Source organism: Staurois parvus, unplaced genomic scaffold (assembly GCF_062004578.1).
Source record: "Staurois parvus isolate SC_StPar_1 unplaced genomic scaffold, SC_StPar_1.0 ptg000437l, whole genome shotgun sequence".
NCBI classification, from domain to species: Eukaryota; Metazoa; Chordata; class Amphibia; order Anura; family Ranidae; genus Staurois; species Staurois parvus.
The window spans coordinates 4,583,433-4,597,643 of NW_028318233.1; the positions used below are offsets into that span (position 1 = coordinate 4,583,433).

The 14,211-nt window shown below is 41.2% G+C and overlaps 1 protein-coding gene across 1 annotated transcript in view; it reads left to right on the forward strand.

Annotated features, from left to right (window-relative positions):
* PLCE1 (phospholipase C epsilon 1) overlaps nt 1-14,211 on the forward strand; it is a 596,448-nt gene that overhangs the window by 558,756 nt on the left and 23,481 nt on the right. The window contains exons 31-32 of the mRNA XM_089687781.1: nt 9,737-9,904; nt 12,939-13,157. Coding sequence (XP_089543907.1) covers nt 9,737-9,904; nt 12,939-13,157 — 387 coding nt within the window. The remainder of the gene's footprint in view (nt 1-9,736; nt 9,905-12,938; nt 13,158-14,211) is intronic.

Below are 14,211 nucleotides of genomic sequence, written 5' to 3' on the forward strand. Positions count from 1 at the left end.
TGAATATGCTGTCTGGCGCATACCTTTATTGCTAAACAGCATTATAGATCTTTTCATAGTTAAAACAGTTGCAAAGTGTGAATTTAACTGCTAGCACAGTGTTCATAATGAAATAAAGGTAAGTGTCTGTATTGCATGTTGCTTCCAGCCATATTTCTAGGGCAGGTTAGAAAATTGAAAAATGCCAAAGACCAGCGCTGAAAAGACTGTGGCTTAAATCAATAATACATCATGCCGGGAAGAGATGGTATCCTCAATGTGTTCCTGCAAGAGACGGGGATCGCGGCGCTTCGAGCGGGAATTCCATCTTAACAGGCTGGGTGTGCCCCAGCTCTGGATGTTGTTTGGATACAATTTATGAAGTTGCACAATAAAGACATACCTCTATGTGAGGTGTATATTGATTTAAGCCGCTGTCTTTTCAGCGCTGGTCTTTGGCATTTATCTATCACTCCTTCAGTGTTACACCAGCAGCAGTGGACAAGTGGCTCCCTACTTAGGCCTATGCACTTGGACCTTTTGTTCCTAATTAGAAAATTGAAAGCAGATATTTGATTGGTTGCTCTTGCCAACAAACCTTCTTTTTTTTTTTTTTTAATTTAAATATTTATTAGTTTTTCATTTTTTACAAAAAAATTCCATAAGAAGAGATAACAATACATATAAATATTCCATACATTTCTACCTTGCCCCTTCTAATAAATCTTTTCTTTCCCTCCCCTCCCAACCCTTTCCCACCCCCCTTCCCCCTCCCTCCCCTTTGCACGTTCTATACTCTCTCGAGGCCCAATAGTTTCTTAATTTATAGTTTTCTATACTTCTCTTTCAGTCCTGATTTTTCCCATTTTTCCCATCTTGTATAGTATATTTCCATCCTATCTTCCTGCATATAGTAAGATTTTTCCATTCTACTTATCTGATTTACTCTGTTGATCCAGTCTTCCTCCTTCGGCACCTCTGATTTTTGCCAGAACTTGGGTATCAACCCCTTTGCAGCATTTAAATAGTACCATACGCCTGATTCTTTATATTTATTTACTGTGATCCCAACATTATGTAGGAGACATATCGTTGGGTCTAACCCTATGTCATTTCCAGTTATTATTTCTATTGAGTTAACTATTATCTTCCAGAAAGCCTGAATTTTCGGACATTGCCACCAAATGTGAAACACCGTGCCCTCCTCCCCACAACCTCTCCAACACATTTTAGAATTCTCCCCCCTCGTCTTGTGCTCAATACTCGGTGTAATATGCCATCGTGTCAAACATTTATAGTTAATCTCCACGTCTCTCATACTAACATTCTCGTGTATCAATCTATATATCTTGTTCTGTTGGTCCTCGTCTAACACCACCTCCATATCTCTTTCCCATTTCGTTATAAAAATTAACTTTGTGTCTGTGTCTAATTCTGTGAGTATTCTATAAACTTTGGCAATTCCGTGTTTCCCATCTCTACGTGTTTCCAACAACCTTTCAAACATATTCCAATCCTTTTTTAATCTCAGGGGTTTTGGTAGTTTTCCAATAAAGCATTTTAACTGATGATATTTCCACTCGTCTATTCCAATAAAACTTTCTCCCTTCTTCTCTTTTAATTCTTTAAATGGTCTCAATTCCCCCTCTACCAGTACATCTCTCAGTTGGATATCTTTCCTTTTAAACCATCTACCAGATATCTCATCCTTTCCTGGGGGGAAATAATCAGAATTTACAAGAGGCATTAATATAGAATTGAATTCCCATTTCCTACTTTTGTGTAAATTATCCCATGCCCTTAAAACATTTAAAGTGTAAATACTTGTGCTTTCTTTAACTCTTCTAAGATGTGCTGGAACCCATATCATCTTACTCAAACTAATCCCACTCAATTAGTTTTCAATTTTTACCCAACTCTTCCCCTTGTGGTTGAATGTCCAATCATAAATTCTTGCTAAAATTACTGCTTTATAGTATCTCTTGACATCAGGTAGTCCCATTCCCCCTTTCTCTTTAGTTCTACTCAATATTTCATATGATATTCTTGATTTTTTTGTTCCTCCAGATATATCTTATTAACATTTTTTTCATTATCTTAAAAAACACCTCTGGAAGTTTAATTGGGACCATTTGAAATCTATACAGTATTTTAGGTATGATTACCATTTTAACTAGGTTTATACGTCCTATCCATGATGGGTTTCCACCTTCTAATATTTTTAATTCTTCCTTGATCTCATTTATCAAAGAAATATAGTTTAATCTATACAGTTGTTTATATGAGATAGCAAGTTTTATTCCTAGGTATTTTAAATCTTTTTATCTCCATGTAAAGGGGAACTCTTTTTGTAGCTTTTCCTTTTCACTCTTTGGTACGTTGATGTTCAAGATCTCTGTTTTTGTTGGATTAATTTTTAAATTTGATAGATCGCCATATTCCTTCAAGATCTTCATTATATTTGGTAATGTTATTCGAAGGTTGTCTACATAAAACAATAAGTCGTCCGCAAAGGCCGCTACTTTATGCTCTGTATTTTCTATCTGGATTCCCTTTACCGCTCCACTATTCCTTATCGTAGACAACAGGGGTTCCAATGACAGAACAAACAGCAAGGGGGACAGTGGGCAGCCCTGTCTTGTTCCATTGGACATTCCAATGGCTTCCGACCTCTCCCCATTTACCGTGATAATTGCGGTGGGCTCCCTATATAATTTACCTATCCACTCACGCATTCTCTCTCCAATCCCCAACACTTCTAAGTTGTCCATCATGAAGCCCCAGTCCACTCTATCGAACGCCTTTTCGGCATCAATCGACAATAGTACCGTCGGGGCCTTCCCTTTTCTACTTTTCTGAATGAGCATCAGTGTTCTCAACCCGTTGTCTCTACCCTCTCTCCCTGGGACAAAGCCCACCTGATCTCCGTGAATCCATTCAGGCATTAGATCTTTCAGCCTATTTGCTAGAACCTTTGCGTACAACTTAGTATCGGTGTTCAATAATGAAATTGGTCTATAGCTAGAACACTGGGAAGGGTCTTTTCCCTCCTTTTGAATGAGTACAACATGGGCCTGAAGAGATTCTCTTCTCCCCTCCATCCCTCCTCCCAGGTCGTTCATATACTTCTTCAGCTTAGGTAACAATATTTCACTATATTTTTTATAGTACTTAACTGTATACCCATCCGGTCCTGGACTTTTTCCACCCCCTGTACTTCTTAATGCTACTTTTATTTCATCCTGGGAAATTTCCGCGTCCAAGGCGTTCAATTGTATTTCACTTAACTTTGGTAATCCTGCATTTTTTAAATATATCATCCTTTTTTCGTTAATATCCTTTACATTTTCCTTTGAAGAGCCATGGGGACTGATATTATACAGTTTTCTATAGTATTCCGTGAACACTTTAATAATCTCTTTGGTTGAATAAACCAACTCTCCTTTAGGGTTTTTTATCCTTTCTATATAATTTCTATTATTCTTTTTATTCAGAGCTCTCATTAAGTATTTTCCTGGTCTGTCGCCCCATCTATATCTTTCATTTAGTACTTTATTATATACCCTTCTCCTCTCTTTGTCCATCAATCTCTCTAATTCATCTTTTTTATCCATTAATTTCTGTCCTATTTCTCTTGTTATTTTCTTCTTTTGTATCTGCTCTAAATCCAGGATGTCTTTTAGGAGCCCACTAACCCTCTCTCTTCTCTCTCTTTTCTTCCTGGCTCCCATCGCAATCAGGATACCTCTTATATATGCCTTGTGGCTTTCCCATACTGTGGCTGTCGATACTTCCTCTGTCTCATTCTCCTTAAAATATAACTTGATCTCTTCCCCAATCTTCTGCGCTATGTCCTCATCCATAAGAAGGGCCTCATTTAACCTCCATCCTAAACCTCCTGTCCACCGTCTTCCCCATCCCATTTTCATTGTGACAGGGGCATGGTCCGAGAATGTACTCATCTCTATTTCTATTTTAACCAATAACTCTATGAGTTGATGATCTATTAAAATATAATCCAACCTCGAATATATCTCATGTGCCTTAGAGAAGAAGGTGTAGTCTCTGTCTCTCATATGCATTATTCTCCAAGTGTCCACCAGTTGGTACTCGTGAATCGCTTTCTTCAAAGCTCTCAGAGACCCACCCCCCTCTCTCCGCACAGGGGGGGTTGCATCCTTTTGGGGATCCATACAGAGATTTAAGTCTCCTGCTACTATCAAACGCCCTTTTTTAAAGTCCATCAGTTTTTTCAACAGACCCTTCAAATAGTTCTCCGGCTTTTTGTTGGGGCAATATATACACAATGTACACTCGATTCCCTGTAATTTACCTTTCAAAAACAGGAATCTCCCCTCCGGATCAGTTCTTCTATCCTCCAGTTCAAATCTCATGTTCTTTGCCAACCCTATTGCCACTCCTTTTGCTCTTTTAATTGGGGAATCAGCGTAGTACCATGTTGGATAATATTTAGATTTTAATTTCACATTTGACTTTATCTCAAAATGTGTTTCCTGTAAAAATACCACTGACGTTGCCCTATGGTGTAACTCTTTAAACAACTTAAATCTTTTCCCAGGACAGTTCAACCCGTTCACATTATATGTTATAACCTGTATTTCTTCCATCCTTCTTAAATCTGTCTATCTCTCTTCTAATATACCTCTTCCTATTAGGCCCTTCTATCGTGCAGTATTTTAACCCCACCTCCCCTCCCCCCTCATCCTCCCACCCGACACCCATCTTCCACCCCCCATCCCTCCCCCCCTCTCTTTTTTTTCCCCTACCCGGTTTTAGGCTTATAAACTGCCTACAAATCATTTGTGGATCTGTTTCCACCTTTGATTTAAAACTTAGGACGTAAGCTACGCCCATGGACGGCTCGCCTCTCCGACCCCCCCAAAATCTCCTCTCTCTATCCTCCAGGCTCAAGAAGAATCTTTACTTCCCTCCCTTCACCAGAGCGTTCTAAAGGACCTCGACATCCGGAAGGGAGAGACCAGGGGCGAGAGATGGAAGTGGGAGAAAAAAAACCAAAAAAAAAAACCACAATTTCTACTTAATTCTCCCTCCTTTCCCTCCCCAACCCCAAAGTCTTCCTCCCCCTCCCCCCGACCCGCTGCCAGTCTTCTTTTCTTGAAACATCTATATCTCCTTTTTCTTCTTCTTCTTCCTACCCCACTATCTCCATTCTTTGCAAATCCAGTCTCTCGCAAAAGTCTCTTAGTTCCTCCGGAAATCTCAAATAGGCTGTGACCCCATTTTTCCAGCCAATTAGAGATGCTGAGATACCCCATCTATACTGCACATTCTGTTTCCTCATTTGCTCCAACAGGGGTCTCAGGGATCTCCTTCTCCATAGGGTCTTTACTGTTAAGTCCGCATAAATTTGAATAGTCAAATCTCCATACTTGATTAATGATCTTCCCTTGGTCTTCTTCCAAATCTCATCTTTGACCCCGAATTTTTGGAACTGGCCAATTATGTTTCTCGGTCTTTCCTTCTCAGTAGCCTGTTTAAGCTTTCCTATTCTAAACACTCCATCTAATTTGATCCCGTCTGTTTCTGGTCTATCTCTTATGGAGTTCAAGATTTTTTTCACTAGTTCGTATAGTGTTTCGCCTTTTGCAGACTCTGGAATTCCTCGTACCCTAAGGTTACACCTTCTTTCTTTATTTTCTTGGACTTCCATCCTATAGGTCAATTTTTTCTGGGTGTTTTCCAATTGATTTATTTTTTTCCTTAAATTGTCAATGTTTTGGGCCTGGATTTTAACTTTCTCCTCTGTTTCTTCTATTCTTAATAGCAGGTGCCCTAGGTCATTTCGAATAGCTGTAATTTCATATTTTATCATTTTTTCCAAATTCTGAAACATTTCTATCATCTCCTTCTTATTTGGTGCTTGTAGTTCCCCATCTGATTCTCTTTTTCCCGGGCCATCCTCCATTTGTTGGCTGCAGCTGCTACTCATGCCCAATGATAATCTCGGACTATTACCTGAACTAGTGTCCATTTCCCCTTTTGTGCTTGCGCCCTGGGCCCTTTCTGGCGTAATATTTCCATATGATGTGAATTTCTTTATTGTTCCTGTTTGAGACCCTTTGGGCCCTGCTGCCTTGGGACCTTTATTCTTCATATCCTCTGTAAATTTCTTTATTAATTTTTTCTTTCTGTATCCTCAAGATGGGATTATACTTCTCCTTTATAATTGCTGGACTAGGCACACTTGCGATTTTGTATGTTTTATTTTCCTAGGACACCTGGGCCTCCTCTCTTCTTCTCTTCCAACCCCTGGGAATCCTCCCCTCCCCTCTTTCACCACCTGGTCTCCTATGTCACTCAGGGGTCCCCAACACAATAAGCCCCCAGTAGCTCTCACTCACCCTTCCCTTCTCAGGACGGTGGATCCATGCTTATGCGGAGGGCCATCACTGCTGCTCAATCCTGGGGGGGGATTCCTCAGGGTTTCCGATGCTGTATTATTTTTCTTTCTCTTTTCTTTCTTCTTTCTTTCCCTCCTTTCTCCCCTTTCCTCTCTCACTCCTTTCCTCCTTAGGCTCCGTCCCAGGGAGGCAGGATGAGTTTCCTGGGATTCCTGGGTCCACCAGGCCCAGGCACGGACAGCCAGCCAGGGGGGGTATAGGCAGCAGTGAGCGTCTCCCAGTCACATCGAGGAGGCAGCCGGCTTCCACTTTCATCCGACTCTCCTTCCTCCTGTCAGCCTTCGGCCGGCCGGCGTCCCTGCTTCCCAGGGATGCACCGCGGCTGGTCACGTGTCCCGGCTGCGCCTCCTCGTCTCCCAGCAACCAGGCTCAGCATCCCAGTCTATCTCCACTGCTCTCCGGCTCCTCCAACCGCGCACCGCTGCCCATCAAGGGAAGCCCACCCGGCCGAGGTATGTCTCCGCCATCTAGGGCTTCACACCGCTGGGGGGAATTGAGGCCGAAAATAGGGGGGGTCGGTCAGGGAAGGCTCGTTGCAAGAGCTCCTAGCACGAGCTCTCCGCCGCTGCCATCGTCAGGCTCCGCCAACAAACCTTCTTGATTGGGTTTTAAAAAATCCACATTGTTCTTATGAAATGTATGTGAAGATTTAAATACTTTTTGCTGAAGCAAAAATTCCATTCTTAATTTCCATACAGATTACATAAAAAATTATATGCTGACAACATATAAAAGTTAAATCTTATTTTATTAATCAAGTAGAAATTGTAAAATGCGTTTCTATTTTCTGAACAAAATGATGTATTCTAATAAACTGGGAAGAATTTTAAAGTGGAGTTCCAGCTGTATTTGTGTTTATTAAAAGTTTACAAAAACTGTAGCTGCTGACTTTTAATAAACACACACTTACCTGTCCCAGAGTCCTGCGATGTTCTCACCCATGCCGTCCCTTCTCCCCTTCTCTTCTCCACGGTGCCGGCATCTCAACTGTGGGCACCAGGCTGTGACAGCTTGCGGCTCCTGTGAACTCAGAGGGCGACATCGAGAGGAGTGCAGAAATCGGGAACACGTGGCTGGATGAGGAGGTGACATCCAGTGTATGGCAGCGGTGAATGCAGACTGTGGAAGGAGGAAGCAGAGAGTTGAGCATGAAGATGAATGTAGCAGAAGGTGACATCCAGTATATGGCAGCACTGAATGCTCAAAGACTACAGCGAGGGGGAGCGAAGCGCAGGGGCACATGGCTGGATGGGACTAAATGCAGTAGGAGGAGAGCTAATAGTAGCTTTATGTACACTTCTGGCATGCCATAAAGCTTTTATGATCTCACCTGTTACATTCCTTCTCATTCAGCTGTGTGCCCCCCCCCCCCCTTCCCCGCAATCTGCATCACTGCTGCTGTACACTGGATTTCACCTCCTGCTTTAGCCATGTGCGCCAAATTGCCCAAAATTTAAAAAATTATATATGTGTCAATATGATAATTGCTTTTGTGTAAACTTCCTGAATTACATAATCTTATTGCTGTATATTTCTAAATCTCTAATGAGAGTACTAAAAACCACACTAAAAAACATTTTGTGTCTACTGATTGAGACAAGCATCCTAGTGCTACACACATTAACCAAAAATTAATATAATCCAATAAAAGTGCATAAAATTTCCAAATTAATGTCCATACATTAAAAAAAATCAAAAGTCCATGTGCAAAAAAGAGTGGAAATATACAGCAATAAGATTATGTATTTCATGAATGTGACGGGAGTCACTTTGGGTGGGGGCCCCATGGAACCCAGCTCACTTTGGAGAGGTGGGGAGACCACTGTCTCAGCTCCCCATATCCCTATTATGTGTAAGTCTTCCTGTGCCTGTTAGGGGTACATGGTGATCTGTTCTAATATTGTATAGACATGTATAGGTGGGGTGGGGGTTGTGGATTGTTTGGTGTTGTAGGGCTGCATCCCATTTTTCTGTTGTTTGTCAGGCTTGGGAGCAAACTATTATGGGATGTATGTGTTTATGTGTATTGGCTTGGTGGGGGCTGTCTCCAGCACTCTCCTGGTGAGACTGTCTGCTGGTGTATCTCTTGTTACTAAATGTAGATTGCCCTGCCCTGTGTCATTATGCAGGGAGAGGGGATTGTCCCCTGAGTGTGTATATCTTGTATCTGTGTTCAAATAAACTAGTCTACCTTTTGGTTTACTTCAAGACTGGTGTCGTCTAGTCTTGTATGGTCAGCTGTGGTGCCTGTTGTCGGTGTTCGGACGGGGAAGCGGTATTCTAACGGAAGTACCCAAGCGTAGTCTGGGTCGGTTCCGTTACAATGAAGTTTGCACAAAAGCAATTATCATATTGACACATATATCATTTTTTCAATTTTGGGTAATTGTTCACTATTTGGAGATTTGCAGCACTGGGTTGTTGTTTCAATTACCAATTCATATATTTATAATATTTCATATTTAACTTATTTATTGGAGATTCTGTGCTATACCATATATCTTTTCATTTTTACTTCCTGTGGTGTGTCTCACAGATACATGTTAGCAGCAACTCTGATTATATTGTCTGTGTGGTGTAGTTGGCAGCGCATGAGTTAACTATGTTTCTTACACCTCCCTCTTCATCCCTGTTTTCTGTACTACTCCCGGTGCCACCCTCACAAGAGTTGACTGGAACTACAGAGCAGGCTTCGTTTATCAATGTGCACTGAAAGTACTGACTGTCAGCACGCATTGAGAACAACACTGGAAACAATGTTGGGCGGTATACATTCCCCACAATGTTGTTTTGTAGTGGAACTCTAGGGTTCCACGGAACCCTGATTGAGAAACTGCTGTGTGCTCTATGCTCTTCCTGTTTTTGTGTATGTTTACCCCAGGTTGCAGGTTTACTTATGTATGTCACTGCATGACTGTGGTGAGGACATTAAACTATAAATGCCATTGACATGGGGACTTGTGAATGGTCTATGTTTTCTATAAAGCAAGAAATATGTTGTCAAATTCTTTTTTAACTTGGTTGGTTTTTGCAATAGTGTAATTGAAGTCTGTGTGAACAGTCTGAGACACCATGGGGTAGCTCTAAATGTCTCATAGAAGCAAAAAACTGGATTTCCTTAACTTAATTACAGATTTCAAATGATCTTCCCCTGACCTACCCAGTTGTGATCAGAGATCAGACAAGTTTGTATGCACACAGCCACTGTTAGAGTGTGCATATTTCACATTTTTGTTTATTTTTGTATGGTGTTTTATTGATAGCAGCTGACAGTAATGTTGATGCTTTATTATGTTCTTTTGCTGTCACTTTAGAATCTGAATGAAAGAAATGTGACTGTGGAGGAAAAAGAAGAGAAGGAGCTGTCTGTCAGTTCGGATGATGAGAGTTTTTTTGTCCAGGTACACGATGTCTCTCCTGAACAGCCACGCACTGTTATACGAGCTTTACGATTCAGTACAGCACAGGATGTTATTCAGCAGGTAAATCGAATGTGTCTTGCAGTTTCAAGAAACAGATGTACACACACAGCTTTTTTATTGCATTTCATTTGGTTTTGCTCATGTACAACTATTTTTTTGAGTGAGTATAATTTGTATAAGAACAAAAATGCATTTTATGTATAAGAATGTGCTAATATGTACAATTCTCTCTGATCACTGCGCTGTAATGGTTTTGATGATTTTTCCCGACAAGGCACCTTTCTTGCTATGCCTATCTAGCTTTCTCATTACTGAGCAGTTACATCAATAGACTGCATGCACAATTCTGATATTTTAACCAAAAATGTAATGAACATCTGCCAGTATTTTATTACATAAAGAATTCTCCTGTTTACGTAATTCATTAATGTTTGCTGGCCAGAAAGAGTTAAAGCTTATGCGTAGAGCAACGTTGCAGTGCCGTTTACTGCACCTGCACACCGCATGCAAACCAGGAGTATTGGTTTGAATCAATGTTGGCAAAGGTTCAATTCAGATGTCCGTGGTGACATGTGATGTGCTGTGAGGGGAACATCCAGATTACTAAATGCAGTGATTTGCCAGCACTTTACATATGAAGTGGTAGATGTCTACCTGTCTTGTCACCAAGCACATGTTTTTGTGCTTTTCATTATAAAAACATGATTGTAGGTGTCACTTGATTACCTAGTAGTTCAAGAAACAGGAAAAGTTATATATGCATATGGCATATACTGTACATACGCCTAACTGAACAAGCTAATAATAACGAAATTTTTTTTTAAGCACCAGGTGACAAAAAAGATGTTATAGAACTGGAGAGAGTGCCGAGAAGGTCAACTAATTAGTGACACAGAGAACCTCTGCTTTGAGGAAAAATCAACTTATTCTCCCTTTAGTAGTCATTTACCCTTGGTAAAAACATAAATTAGGGGTGTCAAACAAGCCCCATTATGCCTCCGCCTTTGGGAGTCATGCTTGTAACTGTCAGCTTTGCAATGCCTCATGGGACTTGTGGTTTGGCAACAGCTGGAGGGCTGCCATTTTGACACCGCTGACATCAATGGTCCATTTAGTACACTTGGTGCAAACTTGTTCACTTTAAAGTAATTGAAAATGATAAGAGGGCATTTTTTGTACTTAGAGGCAAAGACGTTTGACCTCTACATAGGAAATGCTTTTTAACAGTAAGATCCATACATTCTAGGCAGGGGTCAGCAACTCGTAGATAGCGATCTACCAGTAGATCGCTGCCAGGTGACTGGTAGATTGTGGTCTGGGCTTGCTGACCCGCCATCTCAAAGCATAAAACAGAATGCAATGCAGAGGGAATACTTGTAAAGTTGGAGCTGTAGTAGAGAGCAAGAGCCTCATAAGCCAATGCCTCCTCTGTAGTGCTAGCTCCTGTTCCATGCGGAGTGATACCAACTGCACTCCACATCTTATCCTGGTTAGCGGTCTCCAGAGTGGTGCCAGCAGCAGGAAAGAAGAGATCTTCAGGTCAGTGTGAAGCAATACACTGGACATAATAGTATAGGGCTGCTTTCACACTGATGCACGGGATGCAGTGCAGTGTACCTGCAGCTTTCCTGCAGGTTTGTTGCATTTAGCCATAGACTTCTATTATATCCTGCGAGTTTGGTTCACTTTCTGAAAGCGCCTCAAAACTCCTGGGTACAGGAGTTTTGGTGCACTTTCAGAAAGTGTGCCACACCTGCAGGATATAATAGAAGTCTGTGGCAAAGTGTTGCTAACTCAGGAAAGTTGCAGATGCACTGCACTGCACCCGCCATGCAGGTAAACTGTAGCACATCAGTGTGAAAGCAGCCTTATAGGAGGCTCAGAATAATAAGGGTTCATTAACAGTTTGGGGGATGGTAAACCCCATAGTTAAGACGTGTTTTTACTACACCCCCTTTAGCTGCAGTGTTCAGCGGTGTACATGTTGCAGTCCCAGCAGGAGCTATATGCCCTGTCATGGCTGACGAGTGTAGCAACTTCCAAGCATAACCAATTGAAGTGAATGAGGCTGCTGTGCGAATGCTTTGCAACCTTGTACAGTACAGCAAACAAAGAGTTAAGGCAGGCAGCATCTTGTTTCTCTATCACAGCCTGCTTTGACCCCGCAGAGTTGCGGGGGGCTTTCAGAGTGGCCCCATTTACTTGAATGGGTCAGGATTGGCAGGCGGTAGCACCCACCAAAAGCAACAGGGGGTTTAATTCCTGCTGTGGCATGTATACACTTTTGGCTGCTGCATCAGCAGCTAAAGGGGGTAGGGATTGGGGACGATAAAATATACATACCTTAGACAATCGGATGCATAGGTGTCTAGATGCATATAGACTGGTTACAATGTAATTTCAACAAAGTGAAGCAAATTCTAACAGTAATTTATATGCCAATGGTAAGATTAAGGGAACGGCATAAACATTACTAAGAGGAGGGCGTTAGTATATGGTGATGGAGAGCCTATACTGAGATCCCTGTTGACCTCACAACTTAGAGAACTATAGAGTCACCTTTGTGTAAGCCCTAGAAGCCTAGAGTGGGATATCCGTAGAAAGGAATGTGAGTTAAAAATAAGGAAGGTGATTATGAGGACAGGGTGGCAGTGAAAGAAGTCTATGAAGGGTCTGCATGTCCTGACAGGGAAAGGGAACAACAGGACTAGGGATGGTTATCTGAAAATAGGGAAGAGAGGGGGAAAAAAAGTGGGGGGGGGAAGCGGAGGAGGGGGAGTGGTGTGGTGGTAACTAGGGAAGAAAAGAGAAAAAAAAGGAAAGAAAAGAGAAAAAAAAGGGAATTGCTAGATGAATTAAAAATGTGGATTAGAATGCAGAAAGTGACAGGCTGGAACAAAGGGGACATCTGGTATGAAAGCTGGTGTAGGGGGTGGGGTGTTCCACACTCCCATCCCCCTGCCTCCTGATTTTGGAAATTATAAGGGTTTTTTTTTTTTTTACCTTTCTATGGATAAACTGTAGGTTTGTGATTCTGTGAATGATTCTGTTTTTTTTTTTTTAATTTAATCTGTTGTCTTTTTCTGTTTCCTAGACTCTCAGCAAAGCCAAATACTCATACAGCATTCTGAACAATCCAAACCCAAGTGACTATGTACTTCTTGAGGAAGTGACAAAAGAAACTTCCAACAAAAAGTCATCAACCCCCAAAACATCTCAGAGGGTCCTCTCGGACCACGAGTGTGTATATCAGGCACAGAGCAAATGGAAGGGAGCTGGGAAATTTATTCTGAAATTAAAGGAGCAGGTTCAGGTATAGTAATCATATGCAGGGATTGTGCATGACACTTTGTGGAAGAGACATCCTCTCCAGAGGCTTTAGCTGAAGCTTGCTGAATTTTTAACACCTCCTTACATTTCACAGAGGATGTCTGTATCATTTCCGGTAGGTCGTCTTTTACAGGATTATATGTCTGCTCTGCAGTCTAGTACATTTCACATGCAACCTGCCAGGCACCTGCTATGCCTTGTCACAACCTTGTGTGTGTTATTTGAAGATAGTATTACTGTGTCAAATATAACTCCATGAAGGCTGCATTGTGAATTGTTCCCGCAAGATCAAAATAACACGATTACTTCACAATATGATTACTTGATTTTGTCTTTCCCATTTTTCATTTTGACGAGCCCCAGATAGGCAGAATCACATATTAAAAATATTTGAACCTTTTTGGAAGAAAATAGTAAAATATCTCTTCTGAAATACACATTAACCATTTACCCTCCAGAGGATTTATCCCCCTTCCTGACCAGGTAATTATTTTGTGATACGGTGCTGTGTTACTTTGACTGACGATTGCGCGGTCATGCAACGCTGTACATAAATTAAATTTATGTATTTTTTTTCCCCACAAATAAAGCTTTCTTTTGGAGGTATTTGATCACCTGTGCTCTTTTTTTAATTTTTTGTGCTATAAACAAAAAAAGCCTGACAATTTTGAAAACAAAACCCCAATATTTCTGACTTTTTGCTATAAAACAAAAATATAAAAAAAAAAAAGTATTCATGAATTTAGGCTAAAATGTATTCTGCTACATGTCTGCTAAAAAAAAAATCCCAATACATATAAATTAATTGGTTTATGTGAAAGTTATAGCGTCTACAAATGGCGGTATATTTTTGGTGGAATTTTTTTTTTGTAGTGGTGGCAATCAGCGACTTATAGTGGGACTGCGGCAGGCATTCTGACACTGGGTAGGAACTGCCTAATTGCCAGTGACATCCCAATTACACTAACACAGTGATCAGTGCTATAAAAAGAACTGACACTGTACTAATGACACTGGGCAGGAAGATGTTAACAGTG